Source organism: Drosophila gunungcola, chromosome 3R (genome assembly GCF_025200985.1).
Source record: "Drosophila gunungcola strain Sukarami chromosome 3R, Dgunungcola_SK_2, whole genome shotgun sequence".
Classification (NCBI taxonomy): Eukaryota; Metazoa; Arthropoda; class Insecta; order Diptera; family Drosophilidae; genus Drosophila; species Drosophila gunungcola.
This window is the reverse complement of record NC_069139.1, coordinates 23830019-23846944: the sequence shown is the minus strand read 5'-3', so window position 1 is coordinate 23846944 and position 16926 is coordinate 23830019. Positions and strand designations below refer to the sequence as shown.

The 16926-nt window shown below is 41.0% G+C and overlaps 3 protein-coding genes across 4 annotated transcripts; 2 read left to right on the top strand and 1 right to left on the bottom strand.

The window, feature by feature from the left end:
- Window positions 1-1745: 1745 nt before the first annotated feature.
- LOC128255259 (protein apnoia) lies at window positions 1746-3103 on the top strand. The gene is made up of 2 exons (XM_052984815.1): window positions 1746-1975; window positions 2523-3103. Exons 1-2 carry the CDS (start codon window positions 1861-1863, stop codon window positions 2819-2821), a joined length of 414 nt encoding a protein of 137 aa, XP_052840775.1. The 5' UTR covers window positions 1746-1860; the 3' UTR covers window positions 2822-3103.
- A 1331-nt stretch (window positions 3104-4434) lies between these two features.
- LOC128255192 (uncharacterized) lies at window positions 4435-6527 on the top strand. The gene is made up of 2 exons (XM_052984761.1): window positions 4435-5035; window positions 6000-6527. Exons 1-2 carry the CDS (start codon window positions 4516-4518, stop codon window positions 6446-6448), a joined length of 969 nt encoding a protein of 322 aa, XP_052840721.1. The 5' UTR covers window positions 4435-4515; the 3' UTR covers window positions 6449-6527.
- Window positions 6528-7557: 1030 nt separating this feature from the next.
- LOC128255155 (acyl-CoA Delta-9 desaturase) lies at window positions 7558-12836 on the bottom strand. Of its 2 annotated transcripts, none has more exons than XM_052984701.1 (5): window positions 12571-12834; window positions 9820-10114; window positions 9419-9755; window positions 8500-8846; window positions 7558-8428 (listed from the first exon to the last, which is right to left on the bottom strand). In XM_052984701.1, exons 2-5 carry the CDS (start codon window positions 10112-10114, stop codon window positions 8169-8171), a joined length of 1239 nt encoding a protein of 412 aa, XP_052840661.1. In that variant the 5' UTR covers window positions 12571-12834; the 3' UTR covers window positions 7558-8168. The 2 variants fall into 2 exon arrangements, with proteins under 2 accessions (XP_052840661.1, XP_052840670.1); XM_052984710.1 differs by having other exon boundaries at window positions 8181-8422; window positions 8496-8846; window positions 12571-12836.
- Window positions 12837-16926: the final 4090 nt, after the last annotated feature.

The following is a 16926-nucleotide window of genomic DNA, read 5'->3' as shown; positions in this document are numbered from 1 at the left end:
TTGATTTCTTTTAGCTTTAATTGCCCCTGGACCCCGCGATCACCTGTGCTCATCATCTATGGCACTGGCATTGGCATGGCCATAAATAACGTTGCCACTATAAGTAGCCTGCTAACGGTTCCCGACTCCATTCTGTACCCCACGACTTTAGACGCCTCCAATTAACGCTACCGCTGACGACCATCGCATGGGAAAGTTGTTGACAAAACTGGCGCAGGCGGCAGGTCGCCAGATCGGCAGATCACTCTGGAAATCCAGAGTAGAAAGTAAATTCTATCCGATGGCCGTGGCGAAAAATCCGCTTTACGTATTTGGTCTCCTAATTTACTTTCACACAATTAGCCAACAAATACTCCAATTCGCTATAGGGAAATTTTGTTTGCGGATCGATCGCAGTAGCCATGGTTTTATTTCCCCAATAACATGGAAGATACAGCCGTGTTGTATTTCCTCAATGCCACGGTTCGATAACAAGTGGCACACCCTAGGTAATCTTATCTTTTGTCAATAAAAACTCAGCTAATCCATTCCAAGTAATGGCCAAAACTCAACAAACAAAGTGCAAGAAAATATGGTCGCCACGCAATTGCTTAGTCACTAACAGAATCATAATTTCCACAAATAACGTTTAAAGTAATTCTTTTTAATTATTTATAAATACAATTCATAGCTTTAACCAAACCAATTGCCAGTTTTTTTTTAAATATAAGTAATTTAGTAAAGGAAAAAGCTAAGGAAAAATGGGAAAGCTCTTTAAATACATTTGCATAAATACTCAGGCTGCAGACGCGCTTGAAATTTGCATTTTTATTTATTTCCGTTAATGAAAGTGAATTGCAATGCCGAGGGCGTGGTATGCCAAGCATTCATCAATGAAAATCCGTTACTCAGTCAAAAGGGTGAAACATAGTTGCCGTTGTTAAGCATGGGTATAGATTATACATTAAAATGCAGTACCTCATTGTTAATTAGCTGATAAATCATTATCGCGCAGCGACGAAAAATGAAAGCGAATCGATCGCCGATGAGAAGTCGAAGACGACTTGGGTGCTGCCCTCAATATAGACACGCGTCGTGAAAGAATGCCCATGTCCAAGTTCCATGTCCATGTTCCAATGCAGCACACCCCCAAATGCGTTGTGCCCGAAAAAGGGCCCTTCGGGTAGTAGTGAAAATAATGACAGTCTGCATGCATATTCAAAGAAATGCACAGGGAAAAATAATTAAATTTATTTGTGAAAAAGAAAAAACAGAACAAAAAATGAGGAAGAATGTAGTCGTGAGATCTGAATTTCTGATAAATTTAGCCAATTTTAGCGTCCAGCACTTGGCGCCAGCAATTGTATTAACCACAAAGTCAAATGCGTCCTCTGTTGTGGAAAACACTTATGAAGGCATATGACGTCACTGATTCTATATGACTTTAAATTTTTTACAACTTTTGAAACAATTGTTTGATTTGGGAAGTTTAGCAATTTTTTTTTAATTACCTACCAATACTTGGTCTACAACGCCATTTTTGGTTTTCGTGTAAAATATGTTAGTCTTCTTTTACTTTTAATTGTTACATTTTTTGAGTGTAACGGCATCTTTGAGTCGGGGGCAGTCTGCGTCGTATGGCAGCGGCACGATTCGCTTGTTTTGGCGCACGTTCGTGCTACGCTGCGGCTGCGCGATGTCCGGCTGCCGAATTTCAAGTAGCCGCCCAGTGAGCCGGCCCAGACCCTCGTCGATAAAAGCCAATGTCAATGTGAGCCCTCCATTCAATTGTTAGCCAGTGCCGGAGTCGAGCAGTGCAGTGTCAGTCGGATTACCAGTTACTCAAGCCCAAGGAACCAACGATCATCGAATCAAGTCGAAATGGCCGCCAACCAGAAGATTGTGTTTGCCCTCTTGTGCCTGTTTTTGGCCTGTGACTTGGTGCTGGGTCAGCAGCCGGCGGCCAACAGCTCGGATGCGGACTCGGATGTGGCGGGTTAGTGCACCAAACAATTCCAATATATTCCTATTAGTTTTGGACTAAAATGGATTAGTTTCTGTAGTGGAATATCCTAGAAAAAACATTTTTAAATGCTACAAAGTTAACTTTGTAGTAAATACCTAAATCTAAATGTGTAACTTTGTTAACAAAGTTAACTTTGTAGTGAATACCTAAATCTAAATGTGTATTTAAAAAAGTTTTCGTTCTCTCTTAACTTTGCCTTCCAGGCACTAAAAGCAGCAAATGTGTTTGCCTAAATTCATTTAACTAATTGGTGCACCCAAAAAAAAGTTGTCACAGAATTTAAACAATAGTTTTTTTATTTTTCTGTGATAATTTGTATTTAATTGAAAATATTGATGATCTGTTCATAAAACTTAGTCTAATCTTATCTATTTACAATACAAACTTGTAAATTAGTAATTAAATAGAAAACATTGGTGATACCTTTGCAAAGTATAATATAATTTTGATCTACCAATTAAACAAACCGTTAGTCATTTATTCGTTTATCAAGTTAACTGATTCGTTCTGCCCCCAGAAAGTCGTACTTTTGGCCATCATTTCCTGCGGCGCATCAGCTTTGCTCTGGTGCCCGGCGCCTTCGTCGTGGGCGTGATCACCACCCTGCTGGCGGCCTTGACCGTGGTCTCCATCAAGGGCCTGGGCGTGGGCGTCATCCTGCTGGTGCTGGCCATCGGCCAGATGTTGTCCCGAGCCCTGCCCGTCCAGGCAGCTGCCGCCTATGCCGCCGCACCCGTTCCCGTCCAGGCGCCAGTGCCCGTGGTCTACTCGCACTCGCACACCCAGCAGCCCGTGTGGCTGGAGAAGGAGTGGTAGACGGTGGTAGTTCGAATGGGCCAGGATAACTGATGCAGGACGAGCTGGTAGCGGGCCAGGACTCACACTTACCTCAGCCTCAGCGAGCATGCAACCAAATAATAATTTAAGTCTAGTTTAAATTATTTATTTAACTTATTTATTTATTTCAAGTCAAGGATGGCCAAGTCACTAAGCAGAGAATTTTCGTTATTGAGTAATAACGAAGATTAGTCGGCTGAATGATGTAATACATTTAAATTTATTCATATTTATTACAATTAAATGATGCAAGAACCTTCAGTCAACATTTGTTTTATTACAAAAATAATATTTTCTCTGCTCTTAGACTGATCAAACAATAATCGAAAATTCCAGCGCCCATGGATTTTATTGGATTGCGTACGTTTTTCTGCTGCCGCCATGGAAAGTGAAATTTCTATCTCATTGTGAATTCGGCGGAGGGCGTTCGTGATTTACGGTTCTTTTAACTGCTCTTCCGCCGTGTCGCACGTATAGAAAGTCAATTGATACTCCCGGTTCCAAAAATAATCGAAATGGGTCACAGTTAGTCGTACTGCCAATGCCAATAATTGGCCGGGCCCGGATTTCTCCTCGACTATACTCATACCTCATTATGGTTTGAGACTAATTAATTAACTCTCACTTGATCCATCGCCACTTAATTCAAAGCATATCGATTTTCTAGCCATCTAGCCCCTCAATCATCTCGAATCCGGCTCTAATTGTTCCACTTTGTAGCAATTTTTACAATTTTGCAGTCTGTCAACAATGCAACGCAAATAACGGATACACTTGGAAGGAATTATAATATGAAAATAATTTATTTAAATTATTAAAAATAAATTTTAAGTTAAATAGTAAAAAGATATTTACAACAACTGGTATACATAAATAATCTGAATAGTTATTATTAAGAAGAACATATTTAATTTTAATAATTGATAAAAGTATTTAAAAATATTTCCCCGTTTAAAACCTCAAGATAAATAATAGTTTATTATGAAGTAAAGTTCACTAAAAAAATGTCGAAAAGTACAATTTTGTTTAAAGATTAGTTTTAAGAATTATAGTTAGCCATCTCACCATAGCTTAATAATATGGTTTTAAAATATTAGGCTTTAAAAAAAAAATTATTTCAATGATGTTTATAAATAATTCAAAAGTGACTCGTGTTCTCATAGTTTTAAAGCTATATATTAGTTGTGAAAATGTTCAATGTTCAGCAAGCACCTGGGACACTTTGTGAGTTATTTTTACTTGCAGACGCACTGGTGACACAGTTAAAGCGGCTGAAATATGAGCCAGGTGCTCCAGATTCGCCGCTAGGAAAGAACTGATTCTGACTGAGATTGGAGGCAAACACCGGGACTCTGGATTCCGAATTTTGGCTGTAAACAATCGAATGCATTGGCCATAAGTCAAGCAAGTGGGGCAAGTTGCAAACAGCAAGTAAGAGCGACCCGCTAAACTAAATCTAAGAGGCAGAGGCAGCCAAGCGTTGGCCATCGCGATGGCAAACCAGTTGGCCCGACTGGAGGAAAGTAGTGGCCAAGAACTGGCATTCGGGGGCCAGACAGTCGGGCTAGGATGGCAGCTGCTCTTGGCCAAGATGTGCATTCAGTTTTGCACTGTCACTGCTGCGGTGCAGTTGTGTTGTGTTTGGCAAAGAAAGAAAATATAATATATAGAAAATGCGTGCTTTCCCAGCCAGATCCTTATCCCGGCACGTCCTGCTCGGACTTTGCCTGTGTCTCCTTCAGAACTGCCACCCATCACTTGGCCAAGATGCAGTGGCTCCCAGCGAAGACCTGAACCCAACTAACTTTGGTCGCAGCCAGTCGGCGGCGAATAGTGTGTCATACTTTAGGGCGTCGATTCCGATGCGGATCTACGAGTGCCTGCGCGAGTTCAGCATGCTACACTGCACGAAATTGTACGTGCTGCAGAAGATGGAGGAGCGCCGCCAGATGCCCAACAGCGGCAACCTGACCCGCGACTTCGTGGACCAGTTCTTTGGCGAGGAGACCCAGATGGGCAGTCTGGTGGGCAAGAAGTACCTGAAGATGTCCGAGAAGGAGCTCAACCAGCGACTGGTGGTCAACTTCCAGCGCTTCTTCAAACACCGCGACCTCAAGCTGCACTTCCTGTCCGGAATGCTGGTGAAGATCGTGCCCAGCAAGGACAACAAGCTGAAGTTCTCGCTCAAGAAGGGTAAGTAATAATTAAAAAATTCTAGGTAATAATTAAAAAAATCAAATGGTGCCATATCAGCAGGCAGTTGATTTTAATTCATAGTATAATCTAGTGGTGATTTGATTTAATGCCCATTTATCAAATCTTTTGTGAAATGAAATTTATGTTTTGAATTTAACCTTTTCAAATTCATTAAAATGAAAATATTCAGACATATGCTTCCACATTAAAATTCATTCACTTGATTTCTATGAACACCTCTAATTTACTTTCACACATTCTGATAATAGTTATTTATGTTACTTTTCACATAACAAGTTTAACAAGTTCGATTTAAAGCGTGGATTTAATCATCTTCAAATATTCCACGCATTTCGGAAATATACGGTTAAGAATTTTATGCAAGGAATTTCAATTCAAGAAATATTAAAAATTTATAAACAGTCGATTCGATTGTATTGTTGATTTTAGCATGATTAAACCATATTTTAAAATTCTAAGTAACAACAAAATACCATTGCAATGATTTACATTTTGTTTTTCAATAAAATTTTATTTGGAGCAAGTTACAACAGGCCTAAAAACTTATTTAGCTTAAAAACAAATTTTTTAAATTAGTTAGCATATGTAAACTGATTTTATTTAACTAGGATTTGTCAATAAAACCAACTTGAATGGCCTTTGGGCTACTTTCGGCATTTGGTTCCTATATACTTACGCATAAATTATTTTCAATTATTGATGGCCTTGCCAAATATTTGTTGTTCAGGAAGCAAAGCTAACTTCTAATTTAAGACAACGAAGTTCAATGAAAATAATCCAAAATTCAACCTGTATAACGTGACTATAAAAACACTTTAATGCCAGATTGAGTTATTTGTCCATAATGCTTAGAAGCAGTTCTTTGTAAATGCATTATGAGTAATGTTTGGTCGATTTCCTCTACTAATTCACATCTGCCTTGATATTCCCAACTTTTCAGCTCCAAAAGCGGAGAGGATGGGCCGTTCCCGCCGACGTGAAACGGAGGAGATGGAGCTGAACCTGATGAATCTGCCGTCGATTGGCGGTGGAGGTGCCAGTAGCGGAAGTGTGGAGAACTACGAACCGGAAGCGGAGGGCGATTCCAAGCAGCAGGGTGCATTGGGGGGTGGAGGGGGCGTGGCAGGGGGTGAGGGCGGAGGCGGGGGACTGCTAGGCAAGCGCAAGAAGAAGAACTCGTACAAGGTGACCATGATGCAGGTGGCAGTGCCCATGCTGATCTTCCCCGTCGTCCTGCTCGGCAGCCTGCTGCCCTTCATCCTGCCGGCCCTCAAAATGGCCACCATCCTGTCGCTGGTGATGAACAACGGCGCCTTTATGGCGGCCCTACTGTACGCAGCCCGCACCCAGTTCAACACCCACGAGGAGCAACACATCAGCTACAGTTAGCTCCCCCGCTAATGTCCTCCTTACTTTCCTTACTTTTTTAATAAAGGCTGTCCCTGTGTTATGGCTTCATTTTTCCTAAGTTTCTGGTTCTTTTATTGAATTAAAAACAGTGGTATTCTTTAAAGAAATAACAAAGCAAAAACAGAAAAATGTGTGCAAAAAAAAAGAAATATTTCTTAGTAATGGAATATTAAGAAACATTTGAAAAAAATAAAAATTTCGCCACAGCTTACACATTTCTTCTCCTTTGTAGCTTATAAACGAAGTTCTGCTTATTTATGTTTTAATTAGAGGCACAAAGTCAAGGCCATTAACCATTTTGCCATATATTTTCAAAAAGCTTACACATGTAAAACTAAGTGGCGAGAAATGGCAGTTTATCTTATTAGTTTATTACTAGCTCAAAGATAATTAAAATATTAAAGCGTTTTAAAAGTGTCAATGGGTTAATGATACCTCGTAGATTTTATAGTTAAAACTGTATTTAAAAACTTTATTAAAGGTATGTCAAAGAGTAAAGGGTGTGATAGTAAAAAACTGAGTAATGACTTTTGTGGCCAAGTTTATTGACCGTAAACAACTCATAAAAACAGTTTAATGCCATAAGTTCTGCTCAAGTTGCTTGATATTTTTAATGTTTTTACTGATCTTAAAAAATTCATTGTAAACTACCACAGACAATTGATATTTAAATTAATGTTAGTTGGATTTTGTAGTAAAAATTTATTTTATTTAAAAACATAATTACAGTTATTTATAAAACTTTGTAAAAAATGTTGCGGCTTTTTTGATAGAGTGTTAACAAGCCATAAAAACAGTTAAATGCCATAAGTTTTGCGTCAAATTGCTTGAGAAATTTATTATTTTTACTTATCCTAAAAAATCCATAGTAAATTACTGGTACTTAAAAAGGGAAACTAAATGAAGTTTGATTGCTTGACTGGTCTTAAATAGTAGTAAATTACATTTCAAATCTGGTATTGAAAAAGGTTAGTATTAGTTCGGTTTACCCTTGAACTTCTCAAATTTTATTAGTAGGAAGATCAATTTCTGACACCAAAGGTGTTTTGTGTTACACCAACCATTTTTAAATAATAATTGCATAGTAATTAGTTTTTTATAATTTTTTTTTTAATTTTCAACAATAGTTGGATTGAAATGTACAATTTTAGACCTACATAACTAGCACAATGTACACACACATAAAAGTCGATGCTTAAAATAGATCTTAGCAGGTACGCTTAATTCTAGAACCTCTTGCGTAAATATACATTTATTAATATTTATAAAAATATAGATCGAGATAGAGATAGGGAGGGGAAGTAGGAGAGGGACAGGGAGAGGGTGGCAGATGTGCTCATTATCCCCGAACGACAAGTGCGAGATAGGGATTGTGTAGATAGTTAATAAGGTGCAGATTTTTGTTTAACACTCTGTTGCGGTTGCTGCGAACGAGTTGCTTTGACTAATCTCGAATAGTTTTCAGTTGTTTCGTTGTATTTGGAATTGAAGCCATTGATATATTAGATGTTCTTGCTGCCACCAGCTCTGGTCTCGCAATCGGCATCCCCCTTGTCTTTGAATATGTCCTTTCTGATTGTGTTCTAACAAGTGTGAAGAACAGGCAATTAATATAATTAAATACTGCAGACCCGATGTGGCAGCAAGAAGTGTGTTCGTTTGGGTGAACTGTGTGAACCCCCGCTGACTGGCACCCCCTCTAGTCCAGCTTGCACTCGGACGACTCCTTGTTCACCACGTTGGCTCCCTTGCGGTCCTCCTCGCTGATGTCCTTGTCGTCCCAGCCCCAGATGGCGTGCTCCTCCTTCTCGTGGTCCAGGTGGGCCACCAGCTCGCTGGTCGGGATGGCGCTATTGTTGTTGGCATCCAGCAGGGCGGCAATGTGGGAGCCATCGCCAGTGCGCAGCACTCGCTTGTAGACCATCTCCTGCGACACGAACTTCAGGTCGTAGGCTTGTCCTTTTGGAAGGGAAACCGGGAAAGGCAACAGTTAGAAAGGGCATAGAAATACCAAGAATCAAAGAACCCACCGATCTTGGCCATCACATCGATGAAGGCCGTCGTCCAGTTGAAGCTGTAGGCGCCCAGCTCGGCTGCCTTGTAGTCCCAGGGGAAGACGTGGTGGTAGTTGTGCCAGCCCTCGCCGATGGTCAGCGTGGACACCAGCTTGTTGTTCATCGCACTCACGTTCACGTCGTAGGGCTTCATGCCGTAGAAGTGGGCGGCGCTGTTCACCAGCCAGGTGAAGTGCAGCGACAGGCAGAAGCGCAGCATGGAGCAGGTGAAGAAGCAGACGCGCAGCGAGCTGCCCATCACGTAGTACGGGAAGATCATGGGCAGGGCGAAGCAGCAGATGGGCATGACCACGAAGTAGAGTCTGGATTAAGGATAGGAGTAAAAATATATTTGGTAAATAAAGTCCAAGCTCTAAAATTCTAGGTTTTTGTTGCATTAAGAGGTTAAAAACCTTTTAAAATGCAAAACAACGTACTTTGGAAGCTCTAAATAAAATTTAATTTGTATGTTGCGTTTTACTTTCTAAAGCTAAAAATTTTTCGAATTTTTTCTGTGCTTAGGTCAATATAAGTCATTACAAATATTTGTCAAATTGTTTTAATTAAAATTCAAATAAGTATTTCATTTTATGGCTCTATGTGATTATCATGTGATAACAAATAGTTTGATAAAGATTTATCAAAATTAAAGATTTGTGAGATAAATAAGCCATGTTTAATGTGCCAAAATCTAAGTAACAAAACAAATTAATCCCAAATTAAGAGCTTAAACGTTAAGCCACGGAAAAGATAAATGTTGTGGCATTAATATTCCACTGCCTACTTTTAGGCACTCAAAGTATTATTAAATTGAAATCAAACCCCAGCAAGAAAACCCTGGCTGATCATAAACTAATGTAATAAAGCAAAACCCATATACCATCCAAAAACTCACTTCTTCTGGAACATGACGACGGGATCCTGCTCAATGTCCTCCATGGAGATCTGCTTGCCCTTGCTGGTCACATCGGGGTGCTTCTTGCACATCAGCCAGCCCATGTGGGCGAAGAAGAAGCCGCGGCGCGAGTTGTGGGGATCGGCGTGTGTGTCGGTGAACTTGTGGTGGACGCGGTGGTCGCGGGTCCACTCCCAGATGCTGTTCTGGAAGGCCAGCGACTGGCACAGCATGAGGAAGATGCGCAGCGGCAGCTTGGCCTTGTAGGCCTTGTGCGACCACAGGCGATGCACTCCCGCGGTGATGCCCAGTCCGCCCAGGAACATGGTGGCATAGACTGCAGAGCAGATGGACCCCCGGTTAGTGGGCTGTCTCATCGACCCGGTGATACCCAGACTCACCTGGCAGTAGCTCCCAGTAGGCACTCTCGGCGAACACGAGGTACAGGCCGTACAGGGCCATCGAGTGGAGGACGACGAAGAGGCCCACGTTGCGCCACACGATCTCCATTTCGTAGGGCTTGTTCTCCGCCTTCTGGCTGGCCTTGTTGGTGCCGGTGGCGGTGGGCGTGGCCACGGGGGCTGGGGCGGAGGCGGCAGAAGCGGATGGTTTGGCGGCCATCTTGGTGTTATTGTTGCCATCGGCAATGGCCGTTTCGGCCAATATAAAGGTACTGCCTATTATGTTGGGCGACATCTGCAAACGCAACCGGAAAAGATAAAAAATATTAGTAAGCCCCATTGGTATTCCAAAGTTTTCTTCCTGATTTATGGCCTGTCGCTCGGAACGCCATTGTCGTCTCGATTATGTGGGGGGCCCACCGAGATGCAAATCAATCAGTCGCTGGGTGCTGCTCCATTGACAGTGCTTTCGCTCATTTGAATGCAGGACAGGCCGCCACTATGGCTCTTCATCCATACTGTAGAAGGCATCACCCATCCAGCTGCACGACTAATTATGGACCACAATTGAGGTGAGTGCCGAGCGGTGACCTTCGCCGGTTGGCCAGATTCAATGATACTCAAAACTGATACAAAGATAGCAATCCGGAAGCGCAAAAACAGAATTCCGAATAAAACGAAATCCAAAACCGAGAAACTACGAAATCCAAAACAACAAAATCCCCGCAGAAAAACAATCAATAACTTTTTATGTTGTGCACGACGAATGAAATATTTGCATATCAATTCTTTTACAAATGTTTGGCAGTCATTGAAAACCAGAAAAGGTTGTTCAAGAACCTTTGAGGTTGAAAACTAAAAATAAGCTATGTTCTGCAACAGATCACCTTTAACGATTGTGTTTGAAAAGAAAAGTTTTTTGGTTAAATCGAATGTCAGAAATGCTAGCTAATTTAATTTTGCTCGAGATATATGCATGTTGGAAAATGGTGAAAAGTTCTTAGAAATGCATAGGCTGACTTAAGTCATTTGCAATTTAGGTGGATCATTGCGAATTTGAATAACTTTGGTGTTTAATTCATGAGCAGAGGCTAGGTCACTGAGTTCAGTGTGACACATTGCGCATACGCCGTGAGGGTCCATTTAATCGCACCACACAATGCACTTTGTAGCAACTTATGTATTTCTGTCTTTCGGATAATTGCGGTGGCACCCGCAACAGAGTTTTGTAGCAACACACATATATGCCAGCCAAGTGATCTTCAACTCTCTAGAACAGATGAATTAGACAACCGGTTGACCTCAGCGCGGCGGTTGCATGTCTCATGTATTGATTCAAATCAGAAAAATCAGAAAAAAACAGAAAAAACAGAAAAAAAAAGTATTCTTACCGCCTGGGAGAGCTTGGCTGGCTTTGCGCATAGATTCGAAGCCATTAACTGGCCGCGGTTCAATGTCAAGTCGTGTGTTTTGAATTTTATTCGCCTGCTTAATTCAGGCTGTTGGACTAGCTGGCCTTTGGCTTTGGGCTATCTGTAAGCCACTGGAAATTAGAGCTACATGGCGGCTAATTCGTCACCAGGCAATCGGGCATGTAATTGAATATGCGACAGGCCACCGGCACTAATATCATGCAGGTGCCACGCGCTGGCCAAACCAAACTAGTTTTGCCACGGGCCCTCTTCAGATCGATTCTGAGTCGGATGAGTCTGCCGCTCAATCATCCTTACCGGAATATTAGCATAGTTAAGTAACAGCGATAAATGTATATGTATATTTATGTATAGAACTGCTTTTGTTTCGGGTTTGTGCTTGGGTTTGGGCTTGGGTTTGAACCAAGGTTGGTGTTGCCAACGAGTTTTCGGGGGGTTTTGGCTTGTGGCTTTATAACTTTGGCTTAAATTCTGATTTGTGTTTGGGTTGGCGTTCGTTCGTTCGTTCGTTCTGTCTAACCACGTCACAGATCAGTCAGCGGCAATAAATATATAGTTATGGGACCTGACTCAAATCTAATACCACGGGAGGAGCCCCAGACCCATTGATCGATTCGATTCGATTCGGTTCGATTCTATTCGATTCGATGCGAATAGCGCACGCAGTTGGCGACGCTTGGCGCATACCAAAACATTACAGACTGGGGACTCAGAACAGAAACTGGGAACGTGACTTTGGTCTGGTCAGTGGTCTACAGCTTTTCAGCCTTTCAGCTTTCCAACTAAACAGATCCCATCCCCGGACTTAATATGCTTATGGCCGCATTATGCGTGGCATCCATACTCATTATCATTAGCGCTTACTTTGACGCATTTGCAATTAGCGATCGCGGCTAAGAGCAAAGAGATTCGATTGAAACTCTGGCTATAGATCGGCCATAGATCGGCCATAGATCGGCCATAGAATTCCCCTCGGTCTATTTAAGGCTAGCATAATTTTAGTATTATGAGGGCTACGTGAGGCGTCAGTGGACGCCCCTTTTTTGGCCTTGCGTCAGCCGCTCTATAAGATTCTTTTCATAAATATATTTTACTGCTCGATGGAATGCTATTTCCTATAGGTGAATCACATTTTCGATTGGCCGTTGAAGTGCCGTCGATCGATGTTGAAATTCGGCAGAAACTTTTACGATAGTCTCGAGATGGCCTTTGCGTTTCCTGCTCGCCGACTTCCGCAAAGCCAAAGCATACTGGTTTTAGTGTTCCCAATCTTAATACGCAAAGATGCCCATTTTTCCCGGCTAACTCTCACACTCACCTTCAAGGATTGCGTTGCAGCTGAAGTGTAGAAGAAGGTCCGCGTAGAGCACTCAAAATCCGCTGAGTTCGTTTCGTTCACAACACACTAGATCACTGTTAGCACAAGAGTTCGTTTCGAATCCCCTTGACAAGGATTCGTTTATACGTTAAAGTTATATTGAGTTAAGTTGAGTTGGGTTATCCGCTGAGTTGGGGTTTTTTTCAGCCACTACACACGGCACGTCCACGAGGCGCGATGAATGCACGGCGTATGAGGGATCGGAGCAACTGGCAGTGCTTTTTAAGCGCCTAGTTCAAAGAATTCGCACAGTACCGCGATCGATCGTTAGACGCTGAGACGCTGGCACGCTGGTACGCTAACACGCCGATCGAGTTGAGAGAGCAGGCGGATGGATGGACGGATACAGTGCCTCAAAAGTTAACCAACACCGAAATTTAAAGCCGTCTCTCCGCGACTTCGACGCTTCTGCCGCTGCTTCGGTTCTTGGGCTGTGACGATCGTTTCGTTTCGTTTCGTTTCGTTACTTTTCGTTTCAGATCGGATTGTATCGTATTGGATCTGTGAATTCGGTTTTCGGATCTTGAGGCCGGGGTCGCTTATGCTGGCTATATCTTCTGCATGTATGCTGTGTGTGTGTCTCAAAATATTCGGCGCGTGGCTGTTAGGGAACTTTGTTTTCTAACTTTCAGACTATGCGATCAGTCTGCATAGAATATCCAGATCACTTGCACTTTCCACTGAAAAGTAATTAAGGCGTGGGGAAATCCCCCAGGAAAAATAAGAGATATGTAAGTGGCGGAGATCACGTACGCAAAGTGGAACTACAACATTTTGGCCAAGTTGTTTTTTTTTGGTTTTTTTTTTTGGATCACCGCAGGTCAAGTGGCTTTGACTATCGGTCAAGTGAGCTCGGCACGTCGCTCGGTGATTTCTTTTACAATTTCCCATCTTTTTTGGAGTTTCGCACTGCCTGCTAATGAAGTGCTTGGGTAACATGTTTTCGAATTGGCATTATATAACGTTCTTAGTTCACTTCGGATCTGGGACATATATAATGCGATGTATGTCAGATGCCAAACGGTTAACCAGTTTGCCACCTCGGCCTTGCCTCCATGCATATTCACATCATTTGGGATATTTTGACGAACTGGTCACAGATTCTAATTGGTTTTTTCGCTTCTTTTCAGACATTTTCCCGCCGCGTGGTCTGTCTATTTTTAATTGTTTAGTCCGTCATAATATTTATGCCAGCCAAACTCATGAAATGGGCTAATAATTGTTCGATTCTTTGGGCGTTTGCTTTTTGAAGCTCGCTGGGCAAACAGCAATTACCGCATTTCAAGTCAAGAAAAGGAGGCCGAAAAAAATGAGTTTTGTTGACAGTTTTCGCGTTGTATCTGATAAATGCCGGCTTTTCACACCACCGCCGCAGAGTTCAGATGAGCTGTGTCTAATTTTGTTTAGTGGCGGCCACTAAAACTGTTTGCCATCTGCCAGCGCACGGTGTCAAAAGCCCCTCGTCGAACCGAAGGTTTTCTATGCCCCTTGTGGCAACTTGGCAACTTGGCCGAAGGTCACTTGGAGCATCTTGCAGCCTGCACTGCGTTTAGTTGCATAGTGGTTAGTCACTGGCCAAAATAGCGCCAGGTTAACCGGTTTGGCCTCACGTTTCCAGTGATTCCCAGCCCAGCTGCCCTTTAATCGCACTACCTCTGCCATCAAAACCCGAACTAAACAAACATGCCTCGCTTTTATGGCTTTCGATTTCAATCAGCATAATGCCAGATTTTATTTTCAACACGTGCCCACTAAAGAGCCAATAAAAGACACATTTTTGTGGCCACTTGTGAATGGTGGTATAGCAATTATTGCTTATTACCTATACAGTTAAGTGTATCACTTATTGAAAGTCATTTAAATACGAAGTAATACTGTTCCAAAAAGTGTCCCCATTAATTTTTTAACAAAAAATATTTATGTTTTCTTTCACAACAAACAAAATTAAAGATAATAATTACCTTATACGAAAAAATTTCCCGCTATTAAAGTCACAGCTTAAAGAAAAATTATTTAATGACCCCCCAAAAGTTGTAAATATGAAAAGCAGTCTACGTAAAATATTACTTAGAGGCTAATTATTACCGAAAGATTTATCGCCTACTAGTTAAAGCAATTTTCATAAACAAGATTTTTGGCAATGGTGTAAATTAAATCATTTAGTAAGTAAAACTTTTAAATAAATGTCAATATACTAACAGAGGAAAGTTCCATTTAGGAAAATGATTGATATATATGTATATTTGCTTTAGCTGACTGCTGGACTGGGAATAACTTACTAAATTGATACTTCAGCTTGAGTTATTTGCAATGAGGGGAAATAGCTATAAATATGAATAATGAATGATAGCAGTTTCTCAGAACCATTTGCCACTGTGCAAAATCCACTTGTGGAAAAATGCCTTCCTCAATAAACGGCGATGTGGTATTGAAAAATTAAAGACAAAATTACGAATGCCAAATGACTGTCATTGCGGAGAGTGATGGTTAAAAGTCACACAAATGTGACTGGCAGAATGGCAGTAGCATCTGGAAATTGGACAGGGATTTGTGTGGGGGGTCGTGAGTTAGCCAAGGTCGATTGGTCGGTGTTCTTGAGTTCTTGGCGAGTTCTTGAGTGGCGAAAATTGCACAATTAAGTACAAGTGCTGTGAACATGTCTTAACCTGGCCTCAACCTTCAAAGGCGTATCCAATCCACCACAACTCCGCATTACCTAAAATTAAATTTCACTTGCGAGTCAACTCTAAAGTCTCTCCAGTGATGTGATGCCCGAACTAATTGCAGCTAATTGAAATGCACGCTGGCGGCTGTTTCGAAAACACTGCTCAAATGACGCAGCTCCAGCTCCGGTGACAAATTGGCCGAGGCAGAGCTTCTCGAGCGATTCCAAGTGCAAAGTGCGTGAAAAATCCGTCCGAATCAGTCATCTAGGTGCCGGCGATCGCTTTAACCAAATATTTATGCAAATTTGTGATGTGCCGCAGGAAGAGCGCAATGTCACGTCAACAAACGCCTCAAATGTGCCATGAAAAATAATAACAAAATCAAACAAAAAATTAAATTAATAGTTTTATTATATTAATCTTAAAAAAATATATAACTCTCAGCTTCACTTAAAACAAAGAATAAATAACTTATATAAATCAAAATATGAATTTACTTTTAATCAACATTTTGAACTGCTCAAAGTATGAGAAAACCATATGCTTGAAATTTAATTTAAACTAAAATTATATTATAGAAAACAATATTATGTCAAAGCAGAAATGGATTCTTCAACGCATAATAAAAAGATAGCAGATTAAAATGTTTAAGCCTTATTTATCTTTAATCTATCAATCTTAAATTAATAAATTACATACAGTTTCACTTAAAAAAAAGTATAAATGACATGTATAAGTCAAAAAATAGGTGAGAGATAACAATTTCATGTCACTTTTTGTTCTGTGTAGATACAGATCGCATAAGGAGAACAGCCTAAATGGATTCCCAGGGCAACGCGGCATGGACTTTGCAGTACCGATCTCATTGTCACTTGTCACAACGCGATCATCCGAATCTGCATAATATGCTAATACATTTTTCTCGTTTTTTTTTTTTTTGTTTCAGAATAAATTTCTTTCAGCACACGCTTGTGGCGAATCTATTGGCCGAATGCCGTTGGCCGCTTTGCGATTCCCAGGCCGTTCGTCTGGACAATTTATCAAACATTGCTTTTACGACTTCGAGGTGCTTGCCAGTCTACGTACAACCCAAATCCATTAGGGTTTAGCACAAGATAATAAAACCTGAACTCCTATTTTTAGACTATTCTTTCAAAATTCAGCCAAAAGCCTGCGCCCATTCATACAAATGCTTGTGGCTGGCACGTTTTGGTTTGATGGAGTTTTATTGGTGAATATTGTTGAATTCAATGAATAAATCTATTTATTGAATTACAAACAAGCATGCACATTTTCTCTAGGTAGCTAAAATTTTATTTCTATATAACTATTTGGCAGTAATTAAGTTAAATATCTCAATAAACTAATAGAATTTTATGTTTAAAAGTTTTGGTAACTAAAGTGTTTGATTAAATGTTTGCTACATAATAAAAGAATATCCAAATTAAATGTAATACTACTTTAGTTGCCTTGCCATTGAACATAATACCCCTGAGAAAATGTTATGCATTTAGCCCTGTTGCAAATGTATATAAGCACCTAGCTTATGGCCCATTAAGACTTGTTAACAACGAAGCCATTTTAAAGTGAAAACATTGAAAAGCTACATAAACGTGAAAACCCCAAGCAA

What these genes read in the sequence shown, in the direction of transcription:
- LOC128255259 (XM_052984815.1), top strand. Translation starts at nt 1,861, where the DNA reads ATGGCCGCCAACCAGAAGATTGTGTTTGCCCTCTTGTGCCTGTTTTTG. An exon ending in TGCGGACTCGGATGTGGCGG is followed by an intron (nt 1,976 to 2,522) that starts GTTAGTGCACCA and finishes TTCTGCCCCCAG; the next exon opens with AAAGTCGTACTTTTGGCCAT.
- LOC128255192 (XM_052984761.1), top strand. Translation starts at nt 4,516, where the DNA reads ATGCGTGCTTTCCCAGCCAGATCCTTATCCCGGCACGTCCTGCTCGGA. An exon ending in GAAGTTCTCGCTCAAGAAGG is followed by an intron (nt 5,036 to 5,999) that starts GTAAGTAATAAT and finishes CCAACTTTTCAG; the next exon opens with CTCCAAAAGCGGAGAGGATG.
- LOC128255155 (XM_052984701.1), bottom strand. Translation starts at nt 10,114, where the DNA reads ATGTCGCCCAACATAATAGGCAGTACCTTTATATTGGCCGAAACGGCC. An exon ending in CTACTGGGAGCTACTGCCAG is followed by an intron (nt 9,756 to 9,819) that starts GTGAGTCTGGGT and finishes TCTGCTCTGCAG; the next exon opens with TCTATGCCACCATGTTCCTG. An exon ending in CGATGTGATGGCCAAGATCG is followed by an intron (nt 8,429 to 8,499) that starts GTGGGTTCTTTG and finishes CCCTTCCAAAAG; the next exon opens with GACAAGCCTACGACCTGAAG.